Raw genomic sequence first — 14,251 nt, forward strand, 5'->3', positions numbered from 1 at the left:
AATTATTAAACTTACAGCTATTTATCCATCTAAAAAATCTATCTAAAAATATATGCTTATTATATTTGAAGGTAGGCAAAAATACAATACACCTAACAGTGCCTTTAATACTTCTAATTAAAATAATTTTAAAACCAAATACAAAGATTTTGTTATTTTTATTAATAATCATGAGTTGCTCAGTTACTTTCTTTATTCTGATCTCTATTAGGTCATCGTTACATGGAGTTTCATTTGACATTCCTTTTGACAAAGAGAAAAGCATTCCAGCATCTGCTCCAAGCAGAGGAATTCCTAGATCTGTGAGCAATGAAGGCCTTACAGGAAACATCAACCGCGTGCCGAAGCATCCTAGAAAAAATCTATCCTTCAAACCAGTAAATGGAGAAGAGGAGAATCAAGACATTGAAGAGGAAAAGGTCATGACAAAGGCCAATCAGTCTCTTAATGCAAATCAGAGAAATGCCAACGAGAGCAGACACTACAGGTTTCCAAATGGAGCTCTGCAAAACAGGGCAGTTCTGGATGATTTTGGCAATCAGATTGAGACTCCGAGCATTGAGGAGGCTTTGCAGATAATTCATGACACTGAAAAATCTCCCAGACTTCTCCAAACAGACCAAATTACAAATGGGTTCTTCCTTCACAATCGGGAAATGAGCATCTTGAATTCAAACATTAAACCAAATCAGACTACCCCAGATATAATCACAGACACTAAGGGTGCTCTGAGCCCTGTGACTGACAACACAGAAGTAGATACTGGAATACATGTCCCATCAGAAGATATCCCAGAGACAATGGATGAGGATTCTTCTCTGAGAGATTACACTGTAAGCATGGACTCTGACATGGAGGAACCATCTAAATTTCTCCAGGATTACGACATGCGGGTTAGCAATCACAGAGATCAATTAAGTCCCTGTCCCAGCTCAGTAAGTACTAAATCACAGGCAGGCAGCAGTGCTTCTTCCAGCTCAGGGGTTAAAATGACCAGCTTTGCTGAGCAGAAATTCAGGAAGCTGAATCACACAGATAGTAAAAGCAGTGGAAGCAGTTCTCAGAAAACCACGCCAGAAGGTTCTGAGCTGAACATCCCTCATATGGTTGCTTGGGCTCACATTCCTGAGGAGGCATCTGTTCCTCAAGGAAGAGACACTACACAGTTACTGGCTTCTGAAATGGTACAGCTGAGGATGAAGCTAGAGGAAAAGAGGCGAGCCATTGAAGCACAGAAGAAGAAAGTTGAAGCTGCATTCACAAAGCAGCGGCAGAAAATGGGAAGAACAGCATTTCTCAATGTTGTGAAAAAGAAAGGGGACGGGGTATCGCCTCTCAGAGAGGAAGCAGCGGGAGCTGAAGATGAGAAGGTATTCACTGACAGCAATCGGTTGAAAGAAAAAGAAACTCAAAAATCAGATGACCAAACTAGTAAGACTTCAGAATTAATAAAAGAAAACCCAGAAAATTCTCATAGCAAATGGTTAAAATCTCCTGCTACTTCTGGAGATGCTGAAAAGCAATGGAATTTAGCAAGCCCCTCAGAAGAAAATCTTAATGATGGAGATCTCTTAGAATATACAAAATCCATTGAAAAACTGAACTCTTCCCTACACTTTCTACAACAAGAAATGCAACGTCTGTCCCTTCAGCAGGAGATGCTGATGCAGATGAGAGAGCAACAGGCTTGGGTTATTTCTCCTCCTCAACCTTCTCCTCAGAAGCAGATTCGGGACTTTAAGTCTTCTTCGAGGCAAGGAGGAACTCCAGCTCCTGTTGCTCCTTTCTCACAGGAATCTCCTCGCTCTACACATCAATCTCCACAATCTTCCAACAAGAAGAATGCCTCTTTTCACATTAAAATGCAAAGGACTCCTAGGCCAAATGAACTGAAAATAACGCCTCTAAACCGTACCTTGACTGCCCCACGCTCTGTGGACAGCCTTCCCCGTTTGAGGAGGTTTTCCCCCAGTCAGGTTCCCATTCAGACCAGATCATTTGTTTGCTTTGGAGATGATGGTGAACATGTAAGTGAACCTCAGTTAAAGGGAAATCTTTCGAAGGAAGTCAAGCCTACAGAAGAGGCAGCAAAAGAAGAAGGACCAAAATTGCCAAAACAGGGTGAGCAGAAGTTGGAGGAAAAGGAGATTAAGCCTATTGAATCTAATGTTTCTGAAGTGTTATCTCAGCCTATCACAGAAACAGTCTGCCTCACCCCAAATGATGATCAGCTAAACCAACCCATTTTACCACCTCCAGCTCCCAAAACAGCTAACTTAATTGAAGTTTCCCTATCAGATTTGAAGCCACCAGAAAAAAGCGAGGTATCTGTTGAGAAATATGAAGGTGAGAGTGATAGAGAACAGTTTGAAGATGACCAGAAAGTATGTTGTGGATTCTTTTTTAAGGTAAGAGAACTAGTGGATGTGTGTGTCAGCTTTAAGCTTTGTTTAAATCTTTAAGTGAAACATGTATGTTTCTGATGATTGAAGTAAAAGCAGATAGTACTGCAACTCTAAATGTGCAGGCTTGTCTTCTGGACTTGATTAATTTGGCATCATAAGAGCGGTGAGATTCTACCATATTGCAGTTCTGAGCATGTCAGAGTATCCCTTTCCATGCATAGTTATGGAAGAGTGCTTGGAGGTCTTGGTGAGGAAGATTCATGCTGAATGTAGATTTTTTTTTTTAACCTGTTTTTGGTGATCTTGATTAAGCGTGCTCACATCTCACCCTCACTTTCTCACCTCACTCCCAAATTTAACTAAAAGTTTTTGAACTACATAACAGCCTGCATTTTTTTTAAATTATTCACATTTTTTAATTGCACTTTGGAGAGCCTTTTTTCCTCTCTAAGCTGGCTAAGGAAGTGTAAGTCTGTTGAGACTCCCTTTTGAAGTTTGTATTTGGGAGCACTTCTTGGAGACTTTTTATTAAAGAACTGTATTCAGACAGGCTTTTAACTATAATGCCTATTGTAAGACAGTGGTCTAGACTTATCCATCTTAGAATACCCCAACATTTTGTATCGTGTATCTAGATGGACCTAGCTTGTCTGGAAACATTCCTCAGTTCTAACAAAACACCTGGCTTGCTCAGAAGTTACTTTTATATGGTGCATAATTATTGGGGTTTGTGATAATTACCTTCATGTTCATACATGTAGACTCTTCCAAAGCTGAAAGAAGAAGTTTATGCTATGTGGGATCTTACTCAAAACTAAAATATGTCACTTAGCAAGTTTTCTCATATCAGTGTTGAATTTTGTTTGACTCAGGAAAGAAAAATTCCTATATGAAGTTTTTAAGAGTCTTAAGAAAAATCTTCATAAATAAACTTATTCCAAATACTGCAAGAGTATGTTAGGATACCCAGTGTACAGAATTAAGTGTCTAATGACTTGGCAAAACCAGTTGCTGAATTTAGAGGTATTCATATTTTTGGTCCTTTTCCTTCACAAACGGTTGCTAGGATGATCAAAAGGCAGAAAATGATATGGCAATGAAACGAGCAGCGTTGTTGGAGAAGCGTTTGAGAAGGGAAAGAGAGACCTTGCTTAGAAAGCAGCAGCTGGAAGCAGAACTAGAACATAAGAAGGAAGAGACAAGGTAAAACTACATGTCCTTATTCAAATGATCAGTAATGGTGAACATAAAAATGTCTTCTTTAGTTAAAAGTGTAACCTGCATGTCAAAGAATTGCATCTTAATATCCAAGTTATTCGCTGCTAGAGCCAGGTGTGCAGAGGAGGACAGCAGGTGGCATCAGTCTGTAGCTCTCTCAGGCTGGGAGCTGTGCTGGCCTGAGCACAGCTCCTCAGAGCACAGTTCTGAGGGAGCCTGTATCCCTCAGGGTTCCTTCTGCACAAATGCACAAGGTTCACTCAGTTACAGCTATAAACCTGTGTTCGGTTTTATTAGCAGCAATATCCCCAAAAGTCTGAACTCTCTGTAAATTGCAAAAAAATTTAAAAGCAATTGTCTTTTACTGGTGTTTGAGAACATTGAAATTCCAAAAATCTGCTGCCTGTGTTGTCCTCACTGTGCTAGCTGAAATCCCTTATTTGGAAAGCTTCTAGTGCTGAATTTTTTTGGTCATTTTTAGACGCAAAACAGAAGAAGAACGTCAGAAGAAGGAGGATGAACGAGCACGGCGAGAATTTATTAAGCAGGAATACATGAGAAGGAAACAACTAAAGCTTATGGAAGACATGGATACTGTCATAAAGCCACGTTCCCTCTCAATCAAACAGAAAAAGCCACGTCCAAAATCTATTCACAGAGATCATATTGAATCACCTAAGACACCAATCAAAGGTCCACCAGGTAACAAATGTTTACATGGAAAAAGAGTCTGTTCATGCTGAAACACCAGCTTGGGTTTTGGTCCTAACAAGCACGGGCATTTATGAGTCTTGTGCTGCATTAAAACTGCACGTGTCCAAACTGGAAAGCAAAATTTGGCATAGAAATGGAAAGATGAATGTCACTTACCTGCTATGCATGCATGCATATATAAACAAACAAAAATGTTAGCTCTGAAACCCCAATGGAGGGATGAATATGTGTTGCGAGTTTCATGCACACCTATGTTTTCTTCACTAATCTCTTCTTGCACCTGTAGAGCTAAGAATGAATAAAAGTTGGGAGATAAGGGATCAATAAATAAAATGGTGACCATAAGGTAAGAATACTTAAACTCACACAATATGGACAAAATTAAAACTTGACAGTTACTTTTAAATTTCATGGTTTTTTTCTATTTTGCTCACCAGCTGCATGTATAGTTAAGAACATAGCAACACTAACCATGTGGAATAACTTAGCATTCTTTTAGATACAACAGAACTTGCAGTAGCGGGCTGGAAGAAGTATTATCGATTTACAATTAGAAAAAAATAACCAGATTGCTCAGTGATCCCTTTTGTTACAGACTCCTCTACCCTTGTTGTTGTGCTGCGTTTTCTCTGGCTGCTTCCGACTGTCTTCCAGTGTAATTTAAAGTATTTCCTTAAGACCTTCCAAGAATCCATCCCAAGCTTTAAATTAAGTCTCTTAAGCTTTCTTTCAAGAGGACTTATTAACTCTAATTGCATCCTTTGATTTGCATAGTGCCAATATTCCCATGTTCGTGCTTCCCATTAGTGCTTAGGCTGAGCCCATCGCCAGTGCTGCCCAAGGCTGGGTGGCAGCAGGTTTTTACAGGAAGTGCAGCACATATGCATGCAGGTATATCATGTAGAAAAGCCCTTACTGACTTTCAGATGCTGGTGTTGGTCTGATGAACAGACTCTCCTACTTGCATAGTTTTATAAGCTTTAACTTTGTTTTTATCCAGGTTCACAGCTTTATCGTGTTTTTTCAGTATCTAGTCTTTCATTGGCATCGCTGAATACAGGGGACAATGAGAGTGTGCAGTCAGGCAAGAGAACACCAAGGTAAAGCTAAAATAACCATTTCATGTAATAAAATTTTGTAATCAGCTATGTAAAACTAGCATGAATTTTTTAGAGGTCATGTATATATTGTGTACTCTGAGAACAGGTATGTTTTCCTCATTTGAGACGTGGATGGTTTCCACTGTCAGACATTCGGGAACCAAGCCATCATCATTTGTTTTGCAAATTGTACCAAGTGAACCAGTTGGGCAGGTATAAATGAGGTCAAAGCAAAATGCTGTTCACACAGCCTCTTTAATTCACCTGCTTGTATCTAAGTCTCAGCCTATGGGTATTTTGCTAAACCTGTATGCTACATGCAACTACATAGCTGCTTTTCTTTTTTTAACATAGAAGCGTATTTTCTGTTTGGTTTTTTTTCTTTAGCAGTTGTACGGGGAATTATTGAATGCTCACAAGGACTTCAGCCTTTTCCAAACACCAGAATTTATTTTGCCTTAAAAACCACCTGAAAATAACAGAAAAAAAATTTAATACAAACCCCATATTGTCATCAGAGGAAAATCACTATTTCTGTGAACTATTTGATAATATTCAGACAAATACGATTTTCTTTGTATAAAAAAAGAAAAAGTGAAGAAAAGTAAACTAGGAGAAGGAGTTGATAAGGTGTACTACAATTTCTGCTATTGCCTGTTGTGTCTTCATGGCCACTACACATTATTCATCAGCTCTGACAAACCTGCAGCTGGCTTCAGTTGACTTCTCAATTACCTTGATGTCTCAAGAACTGACTTTCCAGTTATTACATAAGAAACTTTCATAAATGATTCAATTAGCCTAATATCTCTTGTCATCTCTTAAAAATTAGCCGTTTTAATTGAGAGGGGGATTTCTTCCAGCTATATTAGCTATTACAAAAGACTTGAAGTTGCTCATCTACACGGGCTTTGCAGGAGATAACCCCTGTGTATGGAGCTGGAGTTGTGCAGTGCTGTACTGTGCTTTCAATGAGCAGCACATCTTCCCCAGGCTTTGGATTTGTTTAGGGGATTGAAACTTTTAAAACATTTTAAAAGCAACAGAATTGAAAGAATTTTCAGTAACTTTCCAAATGCATATTGTCACCTTGTCCTCACATCACCATTATTTTTTGATGATCCCACTGAGAGATTCTCAGTGATACATTTGTCACCTTCTTCATGAAGGTGCTAATCACAGGATATATTATAAACTGAATTTTCATCTGCTGCTGATTTTACTGAAAATGAGCATGCACACAAATTTTGATGTGATACCACTTTTTTCCCTTATTCTGTGCCTTTTTCTCACTTAGCAAACTTTCATTCCAAGCTGCAAATTTGACTGGCTTTTGCAGTGGCCACAATCAAAAAATTTTAAATATCTTGTAATAATTTAAGAAAACATGACAATCTTGTTTAAACCTTTAAATGCAAAATTATCCACATTTGAGTGCAGCCTGAAGAATTACAGCACCAGAAGCTATTGTATGTGAAAACAAAAACTAGAAGGGATATTGTTTTGCTGTCTTAAATACAGCAGTTCTCACTGCCAGTTGTTGCAGTCATAAGTGTAAATTAACTAAATTTTTACTTCATATTCATTATTCTATCAAGAACTGGTTTGTTCACTACATGAGATAACATTGGTTTGCCAGTACATGTTAAAAGTAACACAAATTTCCACTTAGTAATTCTGTTTCACAACCAAGAACATCTATTAGGTCTCTATCCCTCAGATGTAGCCCAAAAATTAACATATCCTCACCTAAAGACCAACTTCTTGCATCACTCAAAACACACTAAATTTTGTGCATTTAGGTTTATAGTTTATAATTCAAGTCATTGTGTTCTATCTTGCCTTCTTTTCATATCAGAAGGCTTCCCAGCTGAACACTGTGAATTTTTTAATAGATTTTAAAACTAATGTTTAGGTCTGAATCTGTGGAAGGATTTTTATCCCCAAGTCGCTGCGGGAGTCGTAATGGAGAAAAAGATTGGGAAAATGCATCTACAACTTCTTCAGTCGCCTCTGCTACAGAATACACAGGTCAGTGGCAACAAGGATCAGAAAACTACCTGCCATAGAACATAGTGGTCCTATGCATGAAAAGTTTTCAGTTACCTTGATTTAGTTTCCTAAAACTTGATTGAGTTTTACCCTTCAAAGTAGAGGATGATAATACAAGATTAACATTTTTAATCCAAAATAAAGGCACTGACTCAATAGCATTTGTGATAACCACAATAAACTGCAGTCAGGCTCAGAACAGCACATGAGCTCACACACCATTCTGTACTTCAGAGTGTCTCTAGCAAAGCACAAAGTGTTGATATTTCAACTCAATTTATTAAGAACTTTATGATCAGACTACTCATTCTTTATTATATTCTGAATCAAATATTTTCTCTAACTATTCCACACATGATACTGCCAAGACCTTGCATCATCAGCCTTATAAAAGCTCCACTTTTGCTAACCTAATATCATTTTGTTTGTGAGAAGAGTAGCATAAGGTTAGGTATTTTCTAGGGTTTTTTCCCCCAAAGCTTAGACAAACAGATTTAATCTTAAATTTAATTGATGCTTGCACATTATTTTCCTAATTGGTACTCATGTGTTGAGTTTTCTTAAATGGACTTGACCCAAGTACACAGACATTTCAGAAATTAACCAGAAGATTTTTACTTCAGCCAGATGAATCATTTTACAGACAGAATAACCTGTCAAGTGTAAAGCCAGATCTTTTAATCCCTGATTCTGGGTAAAACATTTATGGAATTCTAAAGAGAACAGGCAACAGTTACTCTAAACACTGCATATGCCTCATTGTTATACCTCATAACCTTGAAATCACAGGTGAAGGAAAAGAAAAAGACTTTGCTCTCTCCTGGACAACTGAAATTTTGTTTAGAAAAGCAAAAGAAAAGGTCCTCTGAGAGAGAAAAAAATTACCAAGGCTGCCAATAATAATGACTTAATAATGAAAGACACATTTGTAAGTAAATTCAGTGACAGCTGAATGACATTTTACTTGTTCATGAAATTTGTGGTCCCTAACCTTATTCTGTATTATTCCTGGATTTGTGTTTCTATGCATGCAAAAGTTCCACACCACAAGTGCTTCACAGCATTCAAAGTAATTCTTTGTTGGCTTATTGATTAATTTACTTTATTTGTTGTTCCTTTTGCATAGGACCAAAGCTCTTCAAAGAACCCAGTGCTAAATCTAATAAGTATATAATTCAGAATGCACTGGCACATTGCTGCCTGGCTGGAAAAGTGAATGAAGGTCAAAAGAAAAAGATTCTAGAGGTAAGAATATTTTTCCCCTAAAAGCACAAACACCTATGTCAAACCAAAGTCAAGCATTATGGAGACTCTGAATGATAAATGCAGACACTGAAAGGAAACCTTAGAGATGATGGCAGCAGTCAGTGAAGGGATTAACTTCTGTGACTTCCTTCCCGTGTAGGCAGAAAGGTTCTCCAGTGCTGTAGGAACAAGAGCTGGTACTTTGTACATGCAGCACAGGGAGCTGAATTAATTCACATGTTTAATTAATAGTTATTGCTTGTTTTATGCAGGAACTTCAATATCTAGGCTTTCATAATTTGCTCATTAAGTTGTTTTCCCTGATACATGGAGATCGTCAGGTTGGGAACTTTAGAACTAACGCACAGGGCCCTCATGAACAGAAAGAATTGAAATACATCCCTTCTAGGCTCTTCTCCAGTTTCCAAGCAGTAGGGCAAATTCAGGACTTTGTACTATAGGAAGGTGCCTTCCAGTCTTCTCTCTTACATTGCTATAAACCTTTCTGAAAATGCAGATATTGTAAAAATGCAGGGACAGTGTGTTCCCAGGCAAAAGTAGTAACACAGAATCTGAGCCTTGATAGTAACAGGACTGTTCCATTTACCAAGTATGACCAATACAACAGATTAACTGATGTCAAACCTCACAGGCACTTGGAATCCAGATTGAATTTCATTTCTGGAATAAACTTCACAGCAGTATTTCTTGCCCCTTCTTCTCTTTGTAATCCTGCATCCATGTCTAGATGCTCCTTTCTCTGCCTTTCCAGACACTTTTTGGAAATACCAAGTCAGGAATCAGCACACACTCCTGCAGTTTAAGTAACTGGGAGCAAAATGACCCCCAGAAAAAAATAGGTGCACAAATGTCATGCTTACCTCTATGATGAAGCATACATCACTTGATAGAAGCTGTAAGTTTCAAGGCATGTGTCCCATAGGAGGTCTGTAGGTGGAATAGGAATCTGAAGATTTCAGCTAATTAAGAACTTCTGTTCAATACATTCCAACTGACTTCAAGGTTTGACCAAGCTTGAGTGGATTTAGGGATGACTGAAATTCCATTTTAGTACCAGAGGATCTTCCAGACATACAGAGACACATTTCAAGTTTCCTGTTCCCAAACTTGCAAGTATTAAATCAACTTGATGAAATGGATGATGAAAAGAATTTTTATTTGGTCTACAAAAAGACTTTTGGGATGTCTGTTCTTGAGGTACAACTAAACAAGTATAGCTGAAATTGTCTAAATAAATTAGGTTTTGGTTAACATGAATATCTACCCTATCAAAATTCAGATGGGTGAAGCTTAGCAAATTCTAATGATTGAAAATAAGGTCTTTTAGTGGACAGAGTTAGACATAAGTTTCAGCTCTATTATAAAACTGATTCAAAATGAAATGTAATTAATTGAAATGTTTTCTAATTACAATGCAAAATTCATATTCTGAATGTTTTTCTTTTTTTCTTTCTTTCTTTTAAAGGAAATGGAAAAATCTGATGCCAATAATTTCTTAATCTTGTTCCGGGATTCAGGCTGCCAGTTCAGATCTCTGTACACATACTGCCCTGATACTGAAGAAATCAATAAATTAACAGGAATAGGTCCCAAATCTATCACAAAGAAAATGATAGAGGGACTATATAAATACAACTCTGACAGAAAGCAATTTAGCCACATACCTGCCAAAACTTTGTCTGCCAGTGTTGATGCAATTACCATTCACAGCCATTTGTGGCAAACCAAGAGACCAGTAACTCCTAAGAAACTCTTACCCACCAAGGCATAGTAGATGGGAAAAAATTTGCTTGAGACAATTATGATAAACTTGCACTTCATCTTTACTGCCTATAGGAAATAGATTTCTAGTTGCCAACAAGACTCTTAGAACTTAAAACTGGACACCAAGTTCTATTATCATGTCCAACTGGAATGTAAACACAGTGTTTAGGAGTGCAGAAGATAACTCTTAGGTGAATAATTATGAGTGATTACGGAAATGTTTGACTTGTGTGGAGATTTGTATGTGCTAATGCAACATATAGAGTATATTTGCTCTGTATTTTGATTAGATACACTGAAGCACTGAATGTTCCTCTTTAGTGACTCAAACTACATTTTTTACATCTGTTGCCTTATATGTTTGTATTTGTGCTTGTCTTGAAATATTTTTCTTTCACTAAAGAAAAACTTCTTAATATTCTCAATACCATTGATCTTTGCATACTGACTTACAGTAAAGACTAAATGATAAATTGTATGTCACTGAATAACAGCTGAATGGGTCTGTTCTCCAGGATCCTTACTGCGTGCTGTAACAAAATCAAGATTCATTCCCCTGTGTATTTATAATTCTTTTTCAATTCAATAGTACTGATTTGCTTATAAACTAAACAGTAAAGGAAAAACCTTTGAACTGCTTGAAGTTTTCTTCAAATGAATTATTTAACAACTCAGGGTAAAGGTGATGCAATTATTTATGTTTCAGTCAGTTGCCATCTGAGATGTAATGACTGACCATGTGCATGTTCATAACATCAGTAACACTCAAAGTAAAAAGATTGGGTAGGTCTCTGAAATGGTTTAAGCAGTGTGCATTCATTGCTTTGCACTGTTCCAGCTGGAGAGAGAGCACACGGTCAGGTCCTGCTTCTTCAAGGAAGGAACAGGAACTCATGAAACATTCAGAACTAAATCCCTGACGTTGCCTAACAGAGCACTAAATAGTCAGAAGAATCACAGAATTCACTAAGTCACAGATCTTTGAGAAGTCGTGTATCTAATTCCCATTGATTTTAAGATTCAGGCCACTTCCTGCCTTCAATCTGCCAACTCAGACTTGAATCAGACATCTGATAATTTTCAGTGTGTCTTTGTAAATTGTTTTCTTGACACTAACAGGTGATGTCTTGTGACACAGCAATTTTTAAGTACGTATGGCAAAAAAGCCTAACTGACATTTCAGTAAATCTGTTACATGACCATTTGCAAAACCAAACTCTAGGCATATTTCAGTATTATTTATAAAGGGCTGCATTTTATTTCAAAACAGTGTTTGATTATTTTATAAATCACTACCCTGTTTCAGCGTTTGTTTCTCTTATAATTTGCTTTTAACATAGCACTGTTCTGAAAAAAAAAAGAAAACACAAACTTGAAGCCTTCCCTAAATCTGTGGCTATTTTGATAACATCGTACACCAGAGAAATTGTTGGGGGGAGGGAAATCTCATTCTCAGGAAAAGACTTGAATGATTTGTGATTCTGTTCTGTTTCAGTGTTGTGACAACTCCATTCACATAAGACAGTATTGTGCTATGAGTATGTAGTCCATTCAGTTTCATGGGAGACTAAAATGATGTTCGTATTTCTCTCATTAAACTGCTTTGAGAGAAACTGCCTCACTACTACGATGTGCTCATTTACTTAGAGAAAAGATGCACAGGAATGAGATGTCATTAAGCAGTTTAGAACAGTACTTTTTTAAATTAATCTAAGGCCTTAGGCATCAGTGCATCTGGATTATAAACATTTTCTCAAAAATGCTGTCAGTTTACTGTAATTTATGTTCTTATATTTATGTATATTTGTTAAAACTGTAAAAAAAAAGAAAAAAACACTTTAAAATACATGTTTAATATGTATGTGGCTCAAAACTATTTGTGGTTAGCTGATTCCTACTGTTTGCATGTATATCACCAGGATATGTAACTCTTATAATTCAAGTGTATACATATTGTGTATATAGGATATAAATAATATTAAAAAGAGGGGGAAAGAGGGTTTGCACATTCTGCCTGTTAGACACTTCCTACAGATACCATTGTAGGAACATCTTGAATAACAATATGAAACTGTGTATAATATACAGTGATTCAAGAAACCAGGAGGTTGGAATTAACTGACACACATATGGTGAATAACTTCAAAAGAAGTTTTATCATGGGAGGCTTTTTATTTCTAAAATCTGTTCTATGATTTAACTGAAGATTTGCAACACCATAAAGACACATGCATCAACCTAATCAAAGTGAGCTTAAATACGTGACAGGAATTCTTTGAGTAATTTAAAATATATCTGAATGTATTATGAAATTTGCATTTGTCAACAGGTTAAAGATTTGTGCAATGTCTAAAAGTAGAATGTGAATAATGCAGTTGAAAATTTCATTGCTCGCAGTATAAGGTTTTACTTAATACAGGAAAAGTAAAGCTAGAGATGCTTTTCCTTTTTAAGCCTGCAAATTTTCTAATTACAGTGGATCTTTGGTTGGGATCATGTTTAAAAAAAAAAAGAAAAAAAAAAAAAAAAAGAAAGCTTTCCATAAAGGCCAGTATTTATCACTGACCTTTCCAGAACACACTGGTGCTTTCATCAGGGGTATTATTATTGTTGCTACGACTGAATTGCCAAACTCTCGTCTTAGTTTTTGGAGCAGAATTTCATCTTCTAACAGTCATAATAGCTACTGATTTTTTTTTTTTTTTTTTTTTATGTTAGTATGACTGTTAGTTTTTATTATTTGGCTGTTTAAAGCCAAATTCAGCTATTTAATTCTGATTTATTGGGCACTGTTGAAAATTGTACAGTGTATTGTGTGCTTACTTGTCCACTTCTATGGAGCATAGCTTCCATATTTTTTCAAATGCTGTGCTGTAAAATATTGTCATTGCTACTTATGTGGTACAGTGTAGTTTTTTCCTTTCATTTAAATAAAAGCATGGCACCAAAATAACATTTTTTTGTTTTCTTACTTACCTCTAAATAGAAACTAAAATTATTAAATGTTGACATTAAAGTTTAAACCTTGTTTCTTCTCATATTTCAGCAATGTGGAAATTGTTAGAAATATTATGCATCATTACAATTTCTTCTTTGGTTTACCATCTTTGGCCATACTTCCATAGATAATCTAGATTTCTGATGTTATCAGAGGAAGGCTACTGAATAATTGAATAGGTTTCATATTTCATTTGTGAGGACAACAAGGTGTTACCCTGTTCTCTTCAGAAGTGAATTTCATAATTTTAAGTCATTTATAAACTTTGGGGCTCTGGTTAGCTTCCATTTTTCCAAAGCCACACAAACATACTGGTCAGGTCAAAAGGTTTGCTTCAGACTGAAAGGTTGTCAAGGTGAAGTCTTACCTTTGTCAAGGTACTGTGTAAAGCATGTGTGTGACTTCTAGTGCAACAGTTTGTGCTTGCTAGTGAAGCTATCTTGAACAGAACACTATCAAAAAATGAGGAGCTTTTTCCAGATTTGTAAACTAGTAATTTTTCCAGTCCAAATCATGCCTTGTTTGGAGCTTTGTGTTGTTCTGCTGGGTTGCAGAGTAAGAGCAAGGACTTGCTGAAAGTGGCCATGACATCCCTGCACTGTCACCAGGCAGACTGAGCTGCTGGGCTAACTTACACAGATAAACAATCTCAGAATTGCAGAGCTGGGTGAAGGGTAACTTCAAGAATACCAGCAATCTGACAGTAGTGCTTTTAATGCTGAATTGAAAGCTAC

General features: G+C 36.8%; 1 protein-coding gene across 4 annotated transcripts in view; it reads left to right on the forward strand.

The window, feature by feature from the left end:
* Positions 1-13,472, forward strand: part of CAMSAP2 (calmodulin regulated spectrin associated protein family member 2) — a 79,628-nt gene extending 66,156 nt beyond the window's left edge. For 2 of the 4 annotated variants that reach the window (XM_063165551.1, XM_063165553.1), the window contains 7 exons: positions 212-2,408; positions 3,472-3,608; positions 4,105-4,325; positions 5,338-5,437; positions 7,353-7,468; positions 8,616-8,734; positions 10,221-13,472. In XM_063165551.1, coding sequence (XP_063021621.1) covers positions 212-2,408; positions 3,472-3,608; positions 4,105-4,325; positions 5,338-5,437; positions 7,353-7,468; positions 8,616-8,734; positions 10,221-10,526 — 3,196 coding nt within the window. In that variant the 3' untranslated portion in view covers positions 10,527-13,472. The remainder of the gene's footprint in view (positions 1-211; positions 2,409-3,471; positions 3,609-4,104; positions 4,326-5,337; positions 5,438-7,352; positions 7,469-8,615; positions 8,735-10,220) is intronic. The other 2 variants (XM_063165552.1, XM_063165554.1) reach the window with 1 other exon arrangement.
* The last annotated feature ends 779 nt before the right edge of the window (positions 13,473-14,251 follow it).

The sequence above is a fragment of the Melospiza melodia genome, chromosome 11 (assembly GCF_035770615.1).
Source record: "Melospiza melodia melodia isolate bMelMel2 chromosome 11, bMelMel2.pri, whole genome shotgun sequence".
NCBI classification, from domain to species: Eukaryota; Metazoa; Chordata; class Aves; order Passeriformes; family Passerellidae; genus Melospiza; species Melospiza melodia.